The 15,918-nt window shown below is 38.6% G+C and overlaps 9 protein-coding genes across 11 annotated transcripts; 5 read left to right on the top strand and 4 right to left on the bottom strand.

The window, feature by feature from the left end:
• The first annotated feature begins 82 nt into the window (after positions 1–82).
• Gasu_00650 (surface protein Sur1-like protein) lies at positions 83–1,997 on the top strand. Its single transcript, XM_005709160.1, has one exon. It carries the CDS (start codon positions 115–117, stop codon positions 1,315–1,317), a length of 1,203 nt encoding a protein of 400 aa, XP_005709217.1. The 5' UTR covers positions 83–114; the 3' UTR covers positions 1,318–1,997.
• Positions 1,998–2,102: 105 nt separating this feature from the next.
• Positions 2,103–6,117, top strand: Gasu_00640 (monovalent cation:H+ antiporter-1, CPA1 family). The gene is made up of 3 exons (XM_005709159.1): positions 2,103–3,079; positions 3,130–4,557; positions 4,609–6,117. Exons 1-3 carry the CDS (start codon positions 2,319–2,321, stop codon positions 6,038–6,040), a joined length of 3,621 nt encoding a protein of 1,206 aa, XP_005709216.1. The 5' UTR covers positions 2,103–2,318; the 3' UTR covers positions 6,041–6,117.
• Positions 6,118–6,151: 34 nt separating this feature from the next.
• Gasu_00630 (uncharacterized protein) lies at positions 6,152–6,662 on the bottom strand. The gene is made up of 2 exons (XM_005709158.1): positions 6,455–6,662; positions 6,152–6,409 (listed from the first exon to the last, which is right to left on the bottom strand). Exons 1-2 carry the CDS (start codon positions 6,653–6,655, stop codon positions 6,344–6,346), a joined length of 267 nt encoding a protein of 88 aa, XP_005709215.1. The 5' UTR covers positions 6,656–6,662; the 3' UTR covers positions 6,152–6,343.
• On the bottom strand, positions 6,152–8,332 carry Gasu_00620 (fumarate hydratase, class II). 2 transcript variants are annotated; one of them, XM_005709157.1, is made up of 3 exons: positions 8,127–8,332; positions 6,971–8,077; positions 6,152–6,913 (listed from the first exon to the last, which is right to left on the bottom strand). In XM_005709157.1, exons 1-3 carry the CDS (start codon positions 8,312–8,314, stop codon positions 6,709–6,711), a joined length of 1,500 nt encoding a protein of 499 aa, XP_005709214.1. In that variant the 5' UTR covers positions 8,315–8,332; the 3' UTR covers positions 6,152–6,708. The 2 variants fall into 2 exon arrangements, with proteins under 2 accessions (XP_005709214.1, XP_005709213.1); XM_005709156.1 differs by having other exon boundaries at positions 6,672–6,913.
• A 9-nt stretch (positions 8,333–8,341) lies between these two features.
• Gasu_00610 (dolichol-phosphate mannosyltransferase) lies at positions 8,342–9,772 on the bottom strand. Its single transcript, XM_005709155.1, has 6 exons — positions 9,658–9,772; positions 9,596–9,604; positions 9,317–9,541; positions 8,751–9,264; positions 8,542–8,703; positions 8,342–8,495 (listed from the first exon to the last, which is right to left on the bottom strand). Exons 1-6 carry the CDS (start codon positions 9,762–9,764, stop codon positions 8,364–8,366), a joined length of 1,149 nt encoding a protein of 382 aa, XP_005709212.1. The 5' UTR covers positions 9,765–9,772; the 3' UTR covers positions 8,342–8,363.
• A 10-nt stretch (positions 9,773–9,782) lies between these two features.
• Positions 9,783–10,741, top strand: Gasu_00600 (uncharacterized protein). The gene has a single exon (XM_005709154.1). It carries the CDS (start codon positions 9,791–9,793, stop codon positions 10,673–10,675), a length of 885 nt encoding a protein of 294 aa, XP_005709211.1. The 5' UTR covers positions 9,783–9,790; the 3' UTR covers positions 10,676–10,741.
• Positions 10,742–10,781: 40 nt separating this feature from the next.
• Gasu_00590 (CAAX amino terminal protease family protein) lies at positions 10,782–12,382 on the bottom strand. The gene is made up of 3 exons (XM_005709153.1): positions 12,038–12,382; positions 11,023–11,993; positions 10,782–10,976 (listed from the first exon to the last, which is right to left on the bottom strand). Exons 1-3 carry the CDS (start codon positions 12,300–12,302, stop codon positions 10,872–10,874), a joined length of 1,341 nt encoding a protein of 446 aa, XP_005709210.1. The 5' UTR covers positions 12,303–12,382; the 3' UTR covers positions 10,782–10,871.
• Positions 12,383–12,502: 120 nt separating this feature from the next.
• On the top strand, positions 12,503–13,766 carry Gasu_00580 (beta-phosphoglucomutase). Of its 2 annotated transcripts, none has more exons than XM_005709151.1 (6): positions 12,503–12,641; positions 12,693–12,823; positions 12,866–12,958; positions 13,003–13,049; positions 13,131–13,328; positions 13,380–13,766. In XM_005709151.1, exons 1-6 carry the CDS (start codon positions 12,592–12,594, stop codon positions 13,554–13,556), a joined length of 696 nt encoding a protein of 231 aa, XP_005709208.1. In that variant the 5' UTR covers positions 12,503–12,591; the 3' UTR covers positions 13,557–13,766. The 2 variants fall into 2 exon arrangements, with proteins under 2 accessions (XP_005709208.1, XP_005709209.1); XM_005709152.1 differs by having other exon boundaries at positions 13,003–13,082.
• An 806-nt stretch (positions 13,767–14,572) lies between these two features.
• Gasu_00570 (uncharacterized protein) lies at positions 14,573–15,577 on the top strand. The gene is made up of 2 exons (XM_005709150.1): positions 14,573–14,636; positions 14,696–15,577. The coding sequence occupies exons 1-2, from the start codon at positions 14,585–14,587 to the stop codon at positions 14,890–14,892; spliced, it is 249 nt and encodes an 82-aa protein (XP_005709207.1). The 5' UTR covers positions 14,573–14,584; the 3' UTR covers positions 14,893–15,577.
• Positions 15,578–15,918: the final 341 nt, after the last annotated feature.

Below are 15,918 nucleotides of genomic sequence, written 5' to 3'. Positions count from 1 at the left end.
GACATCTGAGAACAGTATTCTTGGAAAGAATTTGCGAGTGTCACAGTTTCGATAAACGATATGTGGCACTCATGGTCTATAAAGATGTAGTATCACAACAAACAGAGTCTTTTCATGGACTTGGTTGCAAATTTATTAAGGAAGAAATTCAACAATATTCAAAAATATTTGATGTTTTCAACGACTGTTGATGGGCAATATAGAATTTTCGTGTCCCTGTTTCGGTCCCAAGAAATTTTGATTTTTGGCGCCCTGTTTCGCTTTGAAAGTCTGTTCTACCCAGCTGATATGTCAAAGAGTGGTTTCCAAGGAAAAGAGCCTTGGAAGGCCAACTCCAAGTTCTCAAAGTTTCTGCATACTTGCATTGCGTTTTTTCTTGTTCTATGGGTCTTCTCTTCATTTTCCTTAGAGCCAACGTTTTCTTACAGAGGAGGCACTGACCTACTCTCCTTCTCTGAAACGAAGAGCAGTCCTATTCGGATACCAAATATAATCCATCAAAGTTGGAAAAATAACGAGGTACCAGCAAGATATAAAAGATGGATACAAAGTTGGAAAGAGCTGCATCCAAACTGGAGATATATTTTATGGACAGACCACACTAACAGAAAACTTGTTCTGCGACAGTTTCCTTGGTTAATTGATATATACGACAGTCTGCCAGTAAATATTGCACGTGCAGATATATCTAGATTCCTTTATATGTATTCATATGGTGGTGTCTATGTTGACTTAGACTTTCGTGCTCTTAGACGCTTTGACACTCTTCTTGAAAACAAATGCGTTGTTCTCGGAATGATGGAGAATAACTTTCGTCTTGACGACGCTATCCCAAACGCTATTATGGCAAGTGTTCCTGGACACCCCTTTTGGCTTTTATGTGTAAGAAAAGTTATAGATCGACACTTCCTCGGATTTCGGGGAACTGAGACTAACTTCAGTGGTTCATTTGTTTTAAAGGAGGCATATCAAGATTGGTGCAGGATTCACAACAACACAGAGTTCAAAGACGCGAGCAATCGAAGTAAAAGTTTGGATACTGGCGGAGAGTCTTCACATCTCGACGAGTTGTTTCCTTGTCAAGAAGTTCGCCTAGAACCAAAAGGAGTTTTGTACCCTTACAGCTGGGTTTGGGAACCACAGGAGATTAAGAAAGTTTGTGACTTCTCCAAAGAAAGCTCGAATCCGGACGAAGAGTTATGTCTAGCAAAGATTCTCAAGAAATATCCAGATGCCTATTCAATAACTTTTTGGACTCACTCATGGAGTGCCAAAGGCTCACTATGCGAAAAACGACCTTCGCTGTGTAAACCCTAATAAACCCTATAATTCCACAATACTCGGTTCTAATTACTCAAATGCTATCTATTGCAGTCCTGATTGACAATGCCAAGACTTTGTTGTTATGAATGAGCAATATGGACTGTTGGCTTTCCCTAGTTTGGATTGGCTAGTTATCCCAGTCACTTGAAAATTTGCTCTCGGTATAGCGCCAACATTACTTTTAGGAATATTTCAATAGAGACAGAACAGTGGGGTTTAATTTGGTCTGGTGAGTACCAGTAATATCTTCGTGCTTCTTGCCAAAATAGTCTTTCAAATTTTATACCTTTCTATTGTAAAACTTGAACAACTTGAATATCTTCAAAAGGGCATACCCTGGCAGAATGTGCCTGTCACTAGAAGAAACTAAAATTCTCATCAAGGAAATCAATACCTCAATTTCTTCTGCAGCGCTTAGCCGTGGTTTACATTTCTCTAAGAGGTTATTATTGCCAAATAACATCGATCTCAGCTTATATTTCTCACGATTCAAAACAGAGTATTCAACTGGGACCCAGTTATTCGATGTTATCTTAGACCTAAAATAATAGGGTTTTCGAACTTTGTAAACATCTCGAATAGTTGTGCACAATTCCAAAGCAGTATCACTTCAAGCTGTTTTGGCTCATATAGAGACAGAACAGGAAACAACGATTCTAAAGTTTAGTCACCCTCCCGACTGAGCAGCCTTGGGAAAAAGTGTGTGTTTCACTCAGCGGATAATGGCCAAAACAACAGTATACCGACAAAAAGTGCAGTAAATTTCTTATATATCAACTTTACTGTGCTCAAGCCCACAAGGTACTTATTAGTTCTTTAGTTAACAAGAAAAAGGAGTTATATCCGTTTCATTTTTTCTTCTTTATTGGCATAGCCGGAGAACAGTCACTTCTCTCTTTATTGCCAATTTTACTAAAAAAGGTAATCCCCAGTAACTAAGAACTTCAATTTTCCAAATATTCATTCAATCTACCAGTCGCAGCATTGTAGATGCCATGTCAGGAGTTTCCGAAATATTTGCTGTCTGTTCAGCTTTATCGTCCGAAACGGGTTCTCCTTTCATGGTCATATTGTTTCCTGCACTCGCGGTTGCAGTTGGTCTAGTTGCGAAAACCCTTTTAGAACTCACGCACTTTCCTTTACCCTACACAGTTGTCATTCTGGTTGCAGGCGGAGTATTAGGGGTTGCTGGTTGTTATTTGGACTTGGCTGAATTGAGTGCAAGTGCAGCATATTGGCTTTCTATAAATCCACCTGAAGTTTTGCTGTTTGTGTTTCTTCCGCCCTTAATATTTGAGGGAGCTCTCAAGATTGACTGGTTTGTATTTCAAAGACAAGTATGGGATGTTCTACTGCTTGCGTTTGTTTTAGTGGTTTTGGATACCATTCTACTAGCTGTGTTGACTGTGTATGTTTTGGATATCAACTGGACCATAGACGCTGGAATAATGTTTGGCGCGCTTCTTGCAGCGACGGACCCAGTAGCTTGTGTTTCTTTGCTCAAGGAAAGCGGTGCATCACCTTCTCTTCGAACCTTGATCGAAGGAGAATCTCTCTTCAACGACGGTTCAGCATACACATTGTTTTATTTATTCATGAAGAAGATGCAACCTGGAACAAGCAGTGGTATTGGTGTAATCGTTGTTGATATTATTAAGGAGTCTCTTGGTGGTTTTGGCGTCGGATTAGCCACTGCAGCAACTGCAATTTTCATCATTCGATTTGTTTTCAAAGATCCTGAAGTCGAAATTTCTACGTAAGTATTAGTTCTCGCTTGCTTTTGAAATTTTCGAATGTTATCTTTAGGACTATCGTTGTTTCATTTCTTTCATTCTATATTGCACAAGGTCCAGCTGGCGTTTCAGGGGCTATTGCTGTCGTCACTTCAGGACTTTTATTTGCTGCCGATCGATTGTCGCGTTTTAGTGCTGAAGCTTTAAAAGGTCTTTCCTACTTTTGGGAGGTTTTGGCCTTTGTGGCAAATACGATTGTATTCTTCTATAGTGGTTTTCTGTCCGTAGTCAACATGATAGCCTATTGGAGTGATGGACTGTCTGGACGAGATATTGCTTATATTGTTGTGTCTTATTTATTGCTGAACGTTCTTCGTGCTTTGGGAATTGCTTCATTGAGTCCTATTTTGATGCATACGGGATACAAACCAGGATGGAGAGAACTCTCATTAGTATCATTCAGTGGTTTGCGTGGCGCGGTTGCGTTGATTTTAGCCCAAATTGTGACTCATCAGTCATATCTCTTCAAACTTCCAGGAAACATCGTTCCCCGCGTGTCAGTTTGGACTTCCGGCATTGTATTACTGTCTCTTGTTGTAAATGGTTCAACATATCGCCTTGTTTGTGAGAAACTTGGCCTTTTAAAGCTCTCGGATGCACGTTTGGCCCTTTTTGAACAGGCAAAGAGGAAAGTCATTGATAGTGATTGGAATATGTTTCATAGCCTAAGCAACTCTAGCCGTTATTCTGGAGCTGATTGGACCTTTGTGAGAGTTTTTGTGGATCCTGAGGTTGCAAATGACGAGAAAAAGTTGAAGCACACTTTGAAGCATTTGAATGAATATAATAGTCGTATGGAAAGTAACACTGTTACACGTCATTTGCCTTCGGAAGAAAACCCTAGTATCGAGGAATTAGAGTCGATCTCAAATACTCCTGAAGTTGATACTGATAAGTCTGTAAATATTGGAAAGGACTCATATGCGGATGTAACAAAGAAGGAGCATTCGTATGTAATTCCTTCGTCCGAGAGACAGTATATCACGAATAATAATTTATCTCCGAGGCTTTCTCTTCTGGAAGAAACTAAACGCCTTGGAAGAAAGACTCCTGCAGTAAATCGGCTTATTGAATTGCATCATTTAGAGTCGGAAGAAACGGAAAGTATTGCTCTTTCCAGTGTGCAGAGATTGGAACCAGGATTGAATAAGTCTGCTGTTTATGAAGGAGAGGGTTTCTCCTTTGAAATAAGAAAACGAGTCTTGAGAGCCCTTCGAAGCCAAGTTTCACAACAACGCTTACGTGGTTTTATAAGTGCAAATGCATATCGTACTTTACGTGCTGCCATTGATAAAGGCCTGGATACACTTTCCCTACCTTTGCACGTTTTCGTTGATTTAGAGAAATATGGATGGGGTCTTTCTAAACTGGAACGTTTTTTTATTGAGCTCTTTGGCAGAAGTTCGTTTACCAGATTTGTTTCACGAAGATTTCTTTATAGGTAGTTGTAGAACAGGATTGTAATATGGAACTTAACACTTTTGGTTTATAGGAGATATAGTATTGGATGCAGTATTATAGCTTCCTTATGGTCATCATTGATCTTTGTAAAACGACACGTTGATATCGGAGGCTCAGTAGTTGCGGAAGTAGAACGTGAAGTTCGTCTTTGTATATCATATTTGAGAGGTATTGAAATTTCGTCACCAGAAATTCTCCGTGTTATCCAAACTCGAACTGCTGTTTCAGCAATATTGGCACACAGGATACATATTATAGAGAAGCTGTATGAATCAGGCGAGTTGGACGAAGCGGAATTTTCGTTCTTGGTTAATGAGACGAATATGAGACAAAGACGATTAACCAAAATACCGATACGGTTTGCGCAAACGAAAGCCCGAGAGGTTTGTGTCATTGGTTTTGTAAGACTTTGTATTTCACGCGTTGTTTCAAAGGTTGTTGGGGACTTGCTATTTGTTCGAAATGCACCAGACAGTCATTTTCAAGATGACGTTATTTCGTTGGGAAAACTTCGAGTGTTTGGAATCGGTATCAAAATCTTATCCCTCGGAATTGTTTCTCCTGGTGTGTTCGTTTTACTTAGGGGTTTGGTACACCTGAGGACTGTTGATGACGACACGATTGCATATAGCAGAGCAAGTGTGGAAACTTTTGAGCGTAACGAAACTACCTCACCTTTTGGTCACGTTGGCAGTATTTTTGGTTTAGCAAGTTGTTTGTTTTCGATGCCTTTACCAAAATCTGTCATAGTCGTATCTCCATTTGCGCATTTTTTGTTCCTTTCAACGACAGATTTAGAAAGACTGATTTTAGTGTATCCAAACTGTAAAATTGACTTGTATCGAATGGCAGCACTTGAACTAGTCAATCTATTGTGTCCCGAGGCAGCACAAGTACTTGACGAAGATGATGATATTGACAGCAGGGAATGGAAGTTTCGTGAGTTTGACGAAGAATTTGGTTCGAATGTGATGTCATATGTAGAGCACGCAGATTTCAGTCAACAACGAGATAATATGGCGAGTAATAACGACCCAGTTTCAGAAAGAGATATCGCAGAGTCGATAGAAACTCAAAACTGTGATTTTCCTCAAGGTTTTGTAGATGAGAAGAAAGTCAAACCATATTCCGAAACAGATACAATGAAAGTCGTAGGACTGGACTTGATATCTGATAAAAAGTTGTATAGCATTCGTTATGCAGCCTTCCTTTTGCGTCATTTATCGGGTTCACAGATTGTTCGATATTCATGGGGACAACTAGTAGTCTCTCATATAAGACAAACAGAAAGATCAGCAGTGACCATGATCTGTGGTATTCTTTTAACTGGAATTTTGGTTAAAGTTACATCAGACAAGGAAACCTTAGCAGGAAAAGACGAAATAACCGCACCGGCGTTGATACGAGACAAGTCGGGTGTTTTGACTGTCAAAAGCGATTTTGCGATACTTGCAATTGTATAAACTTATTTATAACTGTTTCTTCCTCACCCTAAAAAAAGTTCTCGTTTCAATGACACCTAGCGCTGATACTTAATTTTTCAAAAAGGATCTGACAAGTATCTGTGCTGTGAAAAACCATGTCTGGCATGCGCATTGAAGCTTGGTACATCATCTTTCTTTCGAAACCAAATTTATGGATTACTGGTACCAATCAAGTTACAGTAGCTCTCAATCTAGCAACAGCCCTGTTCCTGAAGTAAGAAGAATACTAAGGGAATGCATTCTTCAAAGTAAAATAAAACGAACATAGGGGATCGAATTAAACTAGGGGGTTCTATTGTTGTCAGCTTGTATCAGAAAACTCTGTTGCAACTCCACGTCACAAATTTTCTCAATGGCTGTTAGATTCTGCCAAAGTAGAAGACTTATACTTACGAATGTCTTCGCACATAAACGAAAATCGTTTGCTGCTTGTTGCAGTTTTCGTAGATTTAACTTGTTACTTTCAAGAGTCACCGAAATAAGTTGCCTCAACTCTCTCATACAGGCTTCTTGCACGGGTGAATTTGAACTTTTCTGCTCTAAAATTGTTGCTTGTTGAACGTAATATAAGTTGTTTGAATTGTTTCGTTCCATTATGTCATCGAACTTCCCAAGGTCTACAACTCGGCCTTTTATTTCAAAACAATTTAATTTGGACCCAACATTTTCTTAGGGTCGACTACTTCATCAAATTTCTCTGGTGAAATTTTACCAGACTGGATAGCTGCTTCTCTAAGAGTCGTCCCTTCTCGGTGAGCTTTCTTTGCTATGAAAGCAGCATTGTCATATCCAATGACTGGATTCAGGGCGGTTACTAGCATCAAGGAGTTTTTGACTAGTTCTTCAACGCGACTATACATAACGAATAATACTCAGTATGAAATACTAAACGAACAATAACAAGTATACCTTTTGTTAACCTTCAAATCCTTAATACAATGCAAATCAAAAGATACGCAAGCATCAGCTAATAAACGAATACTATGCAATGTATTGCGCACAATCATGGGTTTGAAAACGTTCAGTTCAAATTGACCATTGCTACCACCAACTGAAGCAGCAACACTGTTTCCCATAACCTGCGCACAAACCATAGTCATAGCTTCGCATTGAGTTGGATTGACTTTTCCAGGCATAATAGAAGAGCCAGGTTCGTTTTCAGGGAGAATCAATTCGCCTAAACCACATCTTGGACCACTTCCCATCCAACGAATATCATTTGCTATTTTCATCAACGAGCAGGCTATCGTGTTCAAGACTCCATTACATTCGACCATTGCGTCATGAGCTGCGAGGGCCTCAAACTTATTTGGAGCAGGTTGAAAAGGTATCTTTGTATATTTGGAAATTTCAGCACAAACTTTCTCATCAAAGCCCTTTCGAGTATTCAAACCGGTACCTACAGCTGTTCCACCAATAGCCAAATAATATAGCCGCGGTAGGCACGAATGAAGTCTTTCTTGAGCATACGAAAGTTGAGTAACAAATCCGGAGAATTCTTGACCGAAGGAAAGAGGAACAGCATCCTGCAAATGAGTTCGTCCAATTTTCACAATATCCGCAAATTCCTTGGCCTTGTTGTTCAACGAGGTTTCCAATTGTTTCAAAGCAGGTATCAACTTCTGATGAATGGCTAGACAAGTAGCAATATGCATCGCTGTGGGAAATGTATCGTTCGAAGATTGACTCATGTTGACGTGATCGTTAGGATGTACTGGCTTTTTCGATCCTAACTCTCCACCTAAAATTTCGATGGCTCTGTTAGAGATAACTTCGTTGCAGTTCATGTTTGATTGAGTGCCGGAACCAGTTTGCCAAACTACCAATGGAAAGTGGTCGTCTAATTTACCGCTTGCAACTTCATCAGCTGCCAAACATATGGCATCTGCCACTTTCGCATCCAAGCCATATGTTCGATTCACAACGGCTGCTGCTTTCTTGAGTATACCAAAGGCGTGAATGACTTCCTTAGGCATACGATCTGTGTCACGACAAATATCAAAATTCAACAATGACCTAGAAAGAATAAGAACCTTAAAGTAGAAAGAATTACAAAAAGATGAACCTTTGAGTCTGAGCACCCCAATATTTGGTACTTGGAACTTGAATGGTACCAAAAGTGTCTCGTTCGGTTCTTTCTGTTTCAGACGATGCTGCTGTTTGGGAACTCATTCTGTTCAATGACCGAAAAACTCTAGATATCCTGTAGGAACGCGAAATATAGAGTACTTTTGAGTTTCGGAAAAGAAGCATGAACTTTCCTGTTTCCAACTTTACTGAAGTTGTCACAAACGACGTCACTTTATTGAAATCCAATTTTGGCTTTCTCGGGGAAATATTTGCGGACTCGATAGATTGGCTTGTTTTGTGACTCATAATACGTTCTAGTGACAACTTCTGCCAAGATGCCCAGTACAAGCACAATCCATATTAACTAAGAAAGATTACTTCGTTGTATGAAGCAACAATGATATTCTTACTTGCAAAGTCATCAGAAATAGTAACCAAACTGAAAGCTTCGTCCTGAACATTCTTTTGCCTAAGAACTTGCTGATGGAAGCACAAACCATAAGGCCAAGTGAAAACGCGGAGAATAGGATTGCCAAAGAACCAACTAAATGACTTGGGCGGGTACGATATTTCTAAATGCAGCGTTGAGTTGGTAACAATATTTTCAGGCGAAAGTTACCTTGAGGTAATATAAGAAAGTCAAGTCACATATGACGCGAATGATTCTATCCAGACCATATTTACTTTTTCCAAACTTTCTTGGATAGTGCGAAACTTCTCTTTCTCCAATTTTAGCTCCTTCATACATTGCGAGCACTACTATGAAACGATGCATCTCACCATAAAGTTGAATGTCTCTTATAACTTCTCGTTTATATACCTTTGTTGCGCAACCCAAATCGTGAACTGGTACTCCTGTTACCCATCTTATAAGCCAATTGGCAGCTTTGGACAATTTACTACGTACAAAGGCATCCTCTCGACAATGGCGCCAACCGCTCACGAGATCATAATCACCGGCGTCCATAGTTTCAATAAGACGGAAGATATCTTTTGGATCATTTTGAAGGTCTCCGTCCAACGTTGCAACGAGGTCTCCAGATGCTATATCGAAGCCTGCTGCAAGTGCTGCAGTCTGGCCAAAATTTTTTCGAAATGATATGCCTTTTATAGTTGGATATTTATCGCAAAGTCTATAAAACTACCAAGTCATAAGTTGGAACTAAGGCAAGGTCTCAAGTTTACCTTTTCAACTTATCCGTTGTTCCATCCGTTGAGCCATCATCTACACAGATCAACTCCCATTGACTTGCATAAGGAGACTCCTCGCAAGCAGCTATCACAGCTTCTACCAATTTTTCTATGGAATCTGCTTCGTTATAGAAAGGTACCACAACGGACAAACGAACACGATTAGAATCTAACAAATTTGCTTCTAAAACAGAACAAGAACAGTACCGAACAGTGCCTCTGTCGCAAAAGATATTCAGCAGAGCTCAAAGCAATTCAAGACTAGTTTTTTACCTTTCAAATCTAACCTGTTTCAATTTACGAGAAGATGCAAAACTTTTAGGGAGTTTAGACACTTTATAGCGATGAAGTGCTGATAAGCAAGTTCTTCGAGAATAGTATGAAAGTGAAGGATGACCAATAAACGAAAGACTAGTATGGCGACTAGAACCAAATTCTTCATACTTCCGTATTGTTGCCATTTGGTAAATGGATTCAGAAGCATTGGTTCAGTCTCCTTTTGCCTCGGACCTGAGAAACCTTATCCATGACTTTATAGACAACTGGCTGTTTCAGCTGCTCTCTGGAGTGTCAGAACCCTTGAGTTTCGTCACTTTCTGTAAGCTCTGGAAGGAAAGTAACTTTGAAGTCATTCACCTTTGTCGTCCTAGAAGGTTAGAACCAGAGAGGTTCCTACAACAACTCTTCCAAACTACTTTGTTATTTTTCGAACGCCCTTCGCTTGTTAAGCTTCCTAGAATAGACGAATATTTAGATATTTTGAAGGAAGAACTGTACCTTGTTGTTCAAATAGCTTGTATCTACATTTTATATTTATTGTACGTTACGCAAAAGGTGGAAAGTTCTCGTGAAAAAATAAGAATAGATTTGGCTTGCTTTAAGACTTTGTTGCATTGGTTGACTTTTCGGAAACTGGAAAACAAAGAAGATGGATCAAGGGACACTCTCAAGTTAGTTATTTATTTACTAAAGGAGAAAGCCGTTCGGATATGTTACTTTAAGTTGCCACTTCAGCTACCACAAAATCTGCTGGAGCCTCTCCAACCATCAGTTATTTTTGAATATGAACTCGAAGTGGAAGAGAGCGGTTCCCAGGAAGGCGACAAGTCCAAGTGCAGTACTCACAAAACTTGCATAAACAGTGAAATGAGTAGCTTGTGGGACCGTGCTGGTGAGATTCTGACTGTCTTTGAAGTCGAGAGACTTGAAAAGTCTTGGAGGAAATGGGAATCCTTGTTGAAGCAACTACGTGAGCAGAAAACATATGTGTCTCAATTTTCTTACAAGGATAGTTTTCATGAAGACATAACTTATGTATTAGAAAGAATGAAAAGGTCACTACCTAAAAAGTGAAAAGTGGAATTTTTGTCAAGTTCTCTTTTTTTGTGATAAGATATCCATAAACAAGTTTGGATTCTTCTTCTCATGAAGCAAATAGAATGACATTATTTCGATGAATGGATTCAATGGACGTTTTATCTAAATAAGAGCGATGATGACTATGTATGTAAAAGCAACTTGATTTTACTGCTTGTATCATTTTCATTATTTAAAGTCCTAAGAGAGAACCCAAGAAAACCCGACTATTCCACAGGGCATGAATCAAAATGGTTACCAAAAGATTTCTTGAATGAGCGTAAAGTAATGCCCAAGCCTTCAACAAACTTAGTCAATATCCTCATGAAAACTTAACAACATACCCATCCTAAAACAGTCAAAGGAATAACGCTGCCTATATTCAAATGATGAACTGCAAATAAAACAGAACTTAGCGGGATAGCAAACCGAATGGGCATAATAGTCGCTAGTGCAGGTAAAAGATAGCCTCGATATAGCACTTCTTCAAAAACAGGGGCAGTAATACAAGGACCTATTGCGCCTATTGCCATAGCAAAAAGATCATTGTTTTCAGGTTTCACTAGCTTGGATACGACGCTTTCATCATTAAAGAGACTGCTTGGTAGTATCCACTGGTTGAAGGAGTCCGCTATGTTGAATAACAAACCAGATCCGTAATATCCTCCAATAACCCACCAAAGCCAGTTGGATCTCCAACGCCACTTTATCCAGCTTCCTTTTGGCGGAAAAAAAGGTTCTAGACGATTTCCTAAGATTTTTACAGCCATATAAACCCAAATGAGGTGTCCAAGCAGCACCTTCCAAGCACGTAACGAAGCTACAGTTAAAGGCACACCATAGAAAGATAACAATAACAATAGCTGCTCACAAAACACCGCAGCATAACCAGACGCAAGGTAAGCTAGAAACAAAAGCAGCGTCGTGGCTCCAAGTTTGTCGTAGGTTGCCGTTGGTACCTTCCAAGGTGGCTTTGGGACTTCAATCAAGTTGGGAATAAGGTTAACACCAGCCATCCTTCTAAGGACGAATGCCACAATCATAACCAATAAACCTGATATGGTATCAAGACCAACGGCATCAAATCTGCCTCGATCTGGAGGCGCAAGCTTCTTTGATATATCCCAACCTTTCTTGGATAAGAAAAGTAGATGGACAACGTACAATCCTAACATAACCACCAATTGTATCCAGGGATTCTTCAAGCGCAACCAAGAAGGCAACTTTTCAGGAACAAAAGTTCTCTTTTGTTCTTCATCCTCTAGACTCAACTCCTCTCCATAAAGGGAAGTGTTACTTGCGTCTCCAATAGCTTCTAAAAAAAGTTCAGCAAAATGCAAGGGACTTTAAAACACCTACCAGAAGCGTTATCATTAGGGGAACTTGGAAACTGCATAGCAACAAAACAAAACGGAACATAGTGACGTAACCTAGGAGACCAACGCAATCGAGAACGAAACTTCACAGCTGGAGAGGTCTCTAACGTTCTTCGTCTCTCGTTTAGACATAATTGTTGCTTATCCCCACTGAGACCCTTTTTTGCACAAATTCGGCACTTTGTTCCATAAAACGGAGGTAAGTGTGTTTTACAAAAAGGTGCCGCTATGAAACTACTAATAATCATCCGTTCCCGACTAGATTTGAATCAATTTTCCAATTCAATCTAACAATAATGCCTATTACAGAATAGCTCAATACAATTGTGAAAAGGCATATGATTTCAGCATATACAAGGTTACATATATATATGTATAATTGTATCTTTTTCAAGAAGAATGGAGTCAAGACACTACTGTTGTGAAAATGGAATAACCTACTTAGCCAAAGCACACTACACTGTTCTACAAGAGAAAGCTCAATTTAATTCATTTAGAGGGAACCTCCATTAGTCCACTAGGGTTAGTAGTTTGTTGATGTCGGAGCCTATTCTTGCTGCGATTTGGGACTTGGATGGAACACTTCTGTGAGTTTCTGATTTTTCTGTTAATCACTTATTTTGTGAACTATCAAGTAGAAACACAGAATCCATTTATTTACAAGTCGAAAATCAGACAATAGAGAAATACGGAGGCAAAGGTGATGTCAGTACTGTTGCTCACAAACTTCTTGGAACTCCGGGTCTCGACTGTGCTAGAGTTATAGTTGGTATGCTTTCAAAACTTTCATAATTGCTCTCAAATATTTCAGACCATTTTTGCTTGAATACTTCACCTGAACAGTATCTATCGACCCGCGACGAAGTGTTAGTTGACAAGTTTACATCCACACAATTTTGTGAAGGTTAGTTTGGATAGAATTCTTAGTTTGTATTCAGTTTTTTTCAGGAGCCCTAGAACTAGTTAAGCTTTTTGCTTCTTACGGAGTACGTCAAGTAAGGCAGTTTAAAAGTTGTCACGTTATTGAAGTTTGACAGAGTTGTTTGTCAACTCTTTTTCTTCGCTCTGTGATATAGAGTATTGCTACATCAAGTGGTAGTTTTTTGACTCAACTGAAACTGAGTGCCCACAAGTCAATTGTAGATGCGTATATTGACCACGTGATATGTCGCGAAGACGTTACGTATGGAAAACCTTTCCCAGATATTTTCTTATTAGCAGCAAAGAAGATGGGAATGACGCCAAAAAATTGTGTTGTTCTTGAAGATGCTCCGGTACAGAGTTTAATAGATTTCAAGCCATGACAAATAACTGTTTCTATATAGAACGGTGTTGTTGCAGCTAAGCGAGCAGGAATGAGATGTGTTGGAATACGAAATAGCTTGTTGACTTCAGAACATTATCGTGATGCTGATTGGATTGTGGATTCGTTGCAAAAATGGCAAGTCGAGGAACTTCTCAAAGATATCAATAGAATGGGGCACTTGAAACTTTTTGAATAAAGCAAATGAAGATAAGGAAATGTCTACAACATAAGACTAGTAATTTATTTAGGCTTCATTTCCAGAGGCGAATGCCGTGATAGTTCAGTTAGAATACCAATATGAAACTTGTAATGTTTTAATAGCATCACTATTTACTAATATAAGAAGAGAACATGAACAGAATCGTATTTGAGCATTAGACGAATGGATAAAGCTTGTCTGCATTCGTTTCGTGTTTTGAGAATACTACAAAGCTCCTATCTTTCCATTATTGAATGAGTTATTCTCTTCTCCCAAAGTCCGTTGGATTCTTGTTGATTCTCTCTCCTAACGCTGTACTTCTTTCAACATTTGTGTCTATCAAGGATTCATGAAACTCTCTGCATTCATACTCACTGATGTCCCGAAGCACAAAAAGATAACCTGAACAATGAAATTCAATTCAACTACCGAGTTGTGTTTTGAGAAGAATCCTTCTCAAATATTTGAATTTGTCGGATGTTCCAGACTAGTTTATAGAAAATAGCCAAATAAGGTTGGTTGTCTCTTTATCATTGGTAATGAAGAAGTTATTTCAAAGTGTGTTGTACACGGAGGAATCATTAAATTTTATAAAGAGATTATTTATAAAAACAAATCATGGTGTCGCAAAGTATGAAATTTTCTATTACAACTTGAAGTACATAACAAGTATAGTATAAAAAGGAAAAGAATTGGATCATAGAGATTTTGTAATGGATACTATTTCAGAAGAAAAGTTTTTGAAAGAATTTGATCCTATCAGCGAAGGAGTAGTTAGCATAGAATCTCTTGCAAAAGACATATTTCTCCAAGAGTAATAGCATTACTAGTAATCCACATTACTCCTTATTTTAATTTATTGGTTATTATCAAAGAATGGAATGAAGAACAAAGATAATTGACTCTTTCGCTCGATGTGCTCTTATTATGGGTACGGTAATATTCTTTTCATTGTCCTTCGTCAATAAGATATATAATTATGAAGAATAGTCCTCTACTAAAATTTCAAAAATAGATTTCTCACCATGCTCTTAAAGGAAATCTCTGTTTTGGTAACGTATACATATCAGGAAACTAGTATTCTCCACCATGTCTAGAATGTAATTTTGCCTATTCTGACTATTGTGAATCTGCAGTTCAAGAACAAGCAGCTATATGCGAAAGTCAAACTACTCAACGTAAAGTTCTCATGGAAAATTGCACTTCGATAGGTTGCTCCTCTACAGCTATGCCAAATGTTTTTCTAGATGAACAGCTGAACCATATTTATGATTTTCAAAAAATGTTCAGTGTGGATGAGCTGGAGGCTGTTTTCCTTTTCTATTGCCTTTAACTCTTCGTTTTTTGTTATTGTGATTCGACAAAATGATTTATAGCTGAAGCAATAGAAGCAGAAATAATACCACCTGAAACAACCCATATTATGTAGCTGCAGTAAATGGGAGACTTTATTATGCTTACAGGATACCACTCGTAAGTTTCAACTTCTGTAGGAGTAGGGTAGGATAAGACGTGAGATACTTTGTTCTCCAACTCTTTCTTTGTTCGTTGAAAAAGTGGCACTACCAGTTAAGTTGTAAGAATATACATTAGGGTAGCTGTAAACAAAATGAACAGCAAAGAGCGTGGGATCTTCCAAAAAAGTGTTAAGTGCATTTTGCTTACAAGACCGTGCTCCATACTGAAATCCAGATATGGTTGTAAACTTAAAGATCCTTGATAAAGAGAAAAGTAACTAGGAGCTGTACAATAATCATTCCCTATAGTGACATTTCCTTGAAAGACACGTTTCTTCCACCAAGAAAGCTTGATATGTAAAAGTTATAGCTGTCAGACCTCAAGTTTGCTTCTTTTTACTAAATGGCAAATTTTTCAAGTGCCATTTAAATGTAGCTCGAAGATCTGCAAATGGAGAGAACTTGGTTGAAAAAACGACAATTTCTGATCAACAATTTCAGGATTACATGGGTCAGAACAAAAGGCTAGCAAAGCTTGAAAAGAGCATTGAACTTATGTGTTAACATATAAATCATAAAGTACTAATAGAAGACTTTTACCCGAATGTCATGGACAACATTATCGTAAAGATATTTGCATTCAAAAGCCAAAGCGAAGTACTTTAAAGACTTCAAGATTATTTTCTACTATGGCAACATTCTTTTCTCAGAGAAATGAAAAGAGACAATACAAAAAGACAAAGTTAAGAAGCGTTTTGTAAGGTATACATAATGCTTTGAATTCTATGAACACCTCATCTTACAGAATGACAGGAGCAGTTCTTGATTTTCGGCTGTCAGGAAAAATGAGAAATCATTCAGAAGACTTTATTTCTTATATTGAGTATTTGAAATTCGTAAGA

This window comes from Galdieria sulphuraria (genome assembly GCF_000341285.1).
Source record: "Galdieria sulphuraria unplaced genomic scaffold scaf_0, whole genome shotgun sequence".
In the NCBI taxonomy this organism is placed as follows: Eukaryota; Rhodophyta; class Bangiophyceae; order Galdieriales; family Galdieriaceae; genus Galdieria; species Galdieria sulphuraria.
This window is presented reverse-complemented; position numbering and strand designations above follow the sequence as displayed.

Bases quoted from the DNA above. Each gene is read 5' to 3' on its own strand.
- Gasu_00650 (XM_005709160.1), top strand. From the start codon at position 115: ATGGACTTGGTTGCAAATTTATTAAGGAAGAAATTCAACAATATTCAA.
- Gasu_00640 (XM_005709159.1), top strand. From the start codon at position 2,319: ATGTCAGGAGTTTCCGAAATATTTGCTGTCTGTTCAGCTTTATCGTCC. The intron at 3,080-3,129 runs GTAAGTATTAGT...TGTTATCTTTAG, and splicing joins CCTGAAGTCGAAATTTCTAC to GACTATCGTTGTTTCATTTC. The intron at 4,558-4,608 runs GTAGTTGTAGAA...TTTGGTTTATAG, and splicing joins TCACGAAGATTTCTTTATAG to GAGATATAGTATTGGATGCA.
- Gasu_00630 (XM_005709158.1), bottom strand. From the start codon at position 6,655: ATGGAACGAAACAATTCAAACAACTTATATTACGTTCAACAAGCAACA. The intron at 6,410-6,454 runs GTAAGTATAAGT...ACAGCCATTGAG, and splicing joins GTTTATGTGCGAAGACATTC to AAAATTTGTGACGTGGAGTT.
- Gasu_00620 (XM_005709157.1), bottom strand. From the start codon at position 8,314: ATGCTTCTTTTCCGAAACTCAAAAGTACTCTATATTTCGCGTTCCTAC. The intron at 8,078-8,126 runs GTTCATCTTTTT...TATTCTTTCTAG, and splicing joins TGGGGTGCTCAGACTCAAAG to GTCATTGTTGAATTTTGATA. The intron at 6,914-6,970 runs GTATACTTGTTA...CGTTATGTATAG, and splicing joins GATTTGAAGGTTAACAAAAG to TCGCGTTGAAGAACTAGTCA.
- Gasu_00610 (XM_005709155.1), bottom strand. From the start codon at position 9,764: ATGAAGAATTTGGTTCTAGTCGCCATACTAGTCTTTCGTTTATTGGTC. The intron at 8,704-8,750 runs GTAACTTTCGCC...CGCTGCATTTAG, and splicing joins CTTTCTTATATTACCTCAAG to AAATATCGTACCCGCCCAAG. The intron at 8,496-8,541 runs GTAAGAATATCA...AATCTTTCTTAG, and splicing joins TATTTCTGATGACTTTGCAA to TTAATATGGATTGTGCTTGT.
- Gasu_00600 (XM_005709154.1), top strand. From the start codon at position 9,791: ATGGATTCAGAAGCATTGGTTCAGTCTCCTTTTGCCTCGGACCTGAGA.
- Gasu_00590 (XM_005709153.1), bottom strand. From the start codon at position 12,302: ATGATTATTAGTAGTTTCATAGCGGCACCTTTTTGTAAAACACACTTA. The intron at 11,994-12,037 runs GTAGGTGTTTTA...AACTTTTTTTAG, and splicing joins CCCTAATGATAACGCTTCTG to AAGCTATTGGAGACGCAAGT. The intron at 10,977-11,022 runs GTATGTTGTTAA...AGTTTGTTGAAG, and splicing joins CTTTGACTGTTTTAGGATGG to GCTTGGGCATTACTTTACGC.
- Gasu_00580 (XM_005709152.1), top strand. From the start codon at position 12,592: ATGTCGGAGCCTATTCTTGCTGCGATTTGGGACTTGGATGGAACACTT. The intron at 13,083-13,130 runs GTTTGACAGAGT...TCTGTGATATAG, and splicing joins AAAGTTGTCACGTTATTGAA to AGTATTGCTACATCAAGTGG. The intron at 13,329-13,379 runs GTACAGAGTTTA...GTTTCTATATAG, and splicing joins TTGTTCTTGAAGATGCTCCG to AACGGTGTTGTTGCAGCTAA.
- Gasu_00570 (XM_005709150.1), top strand. From the start codon at position 14,585: ATGCTCTTAAAGGAAATCTCTGTTTTGGTAACGTATACATATCAGGAA. The intron at 14,637-14,695 runs GTATTCTCCACC...GTGAATCTGCAG, and splicing joins GTATACATATCAGGAAACTA to TTCAAGAACAAGCAGCTATA.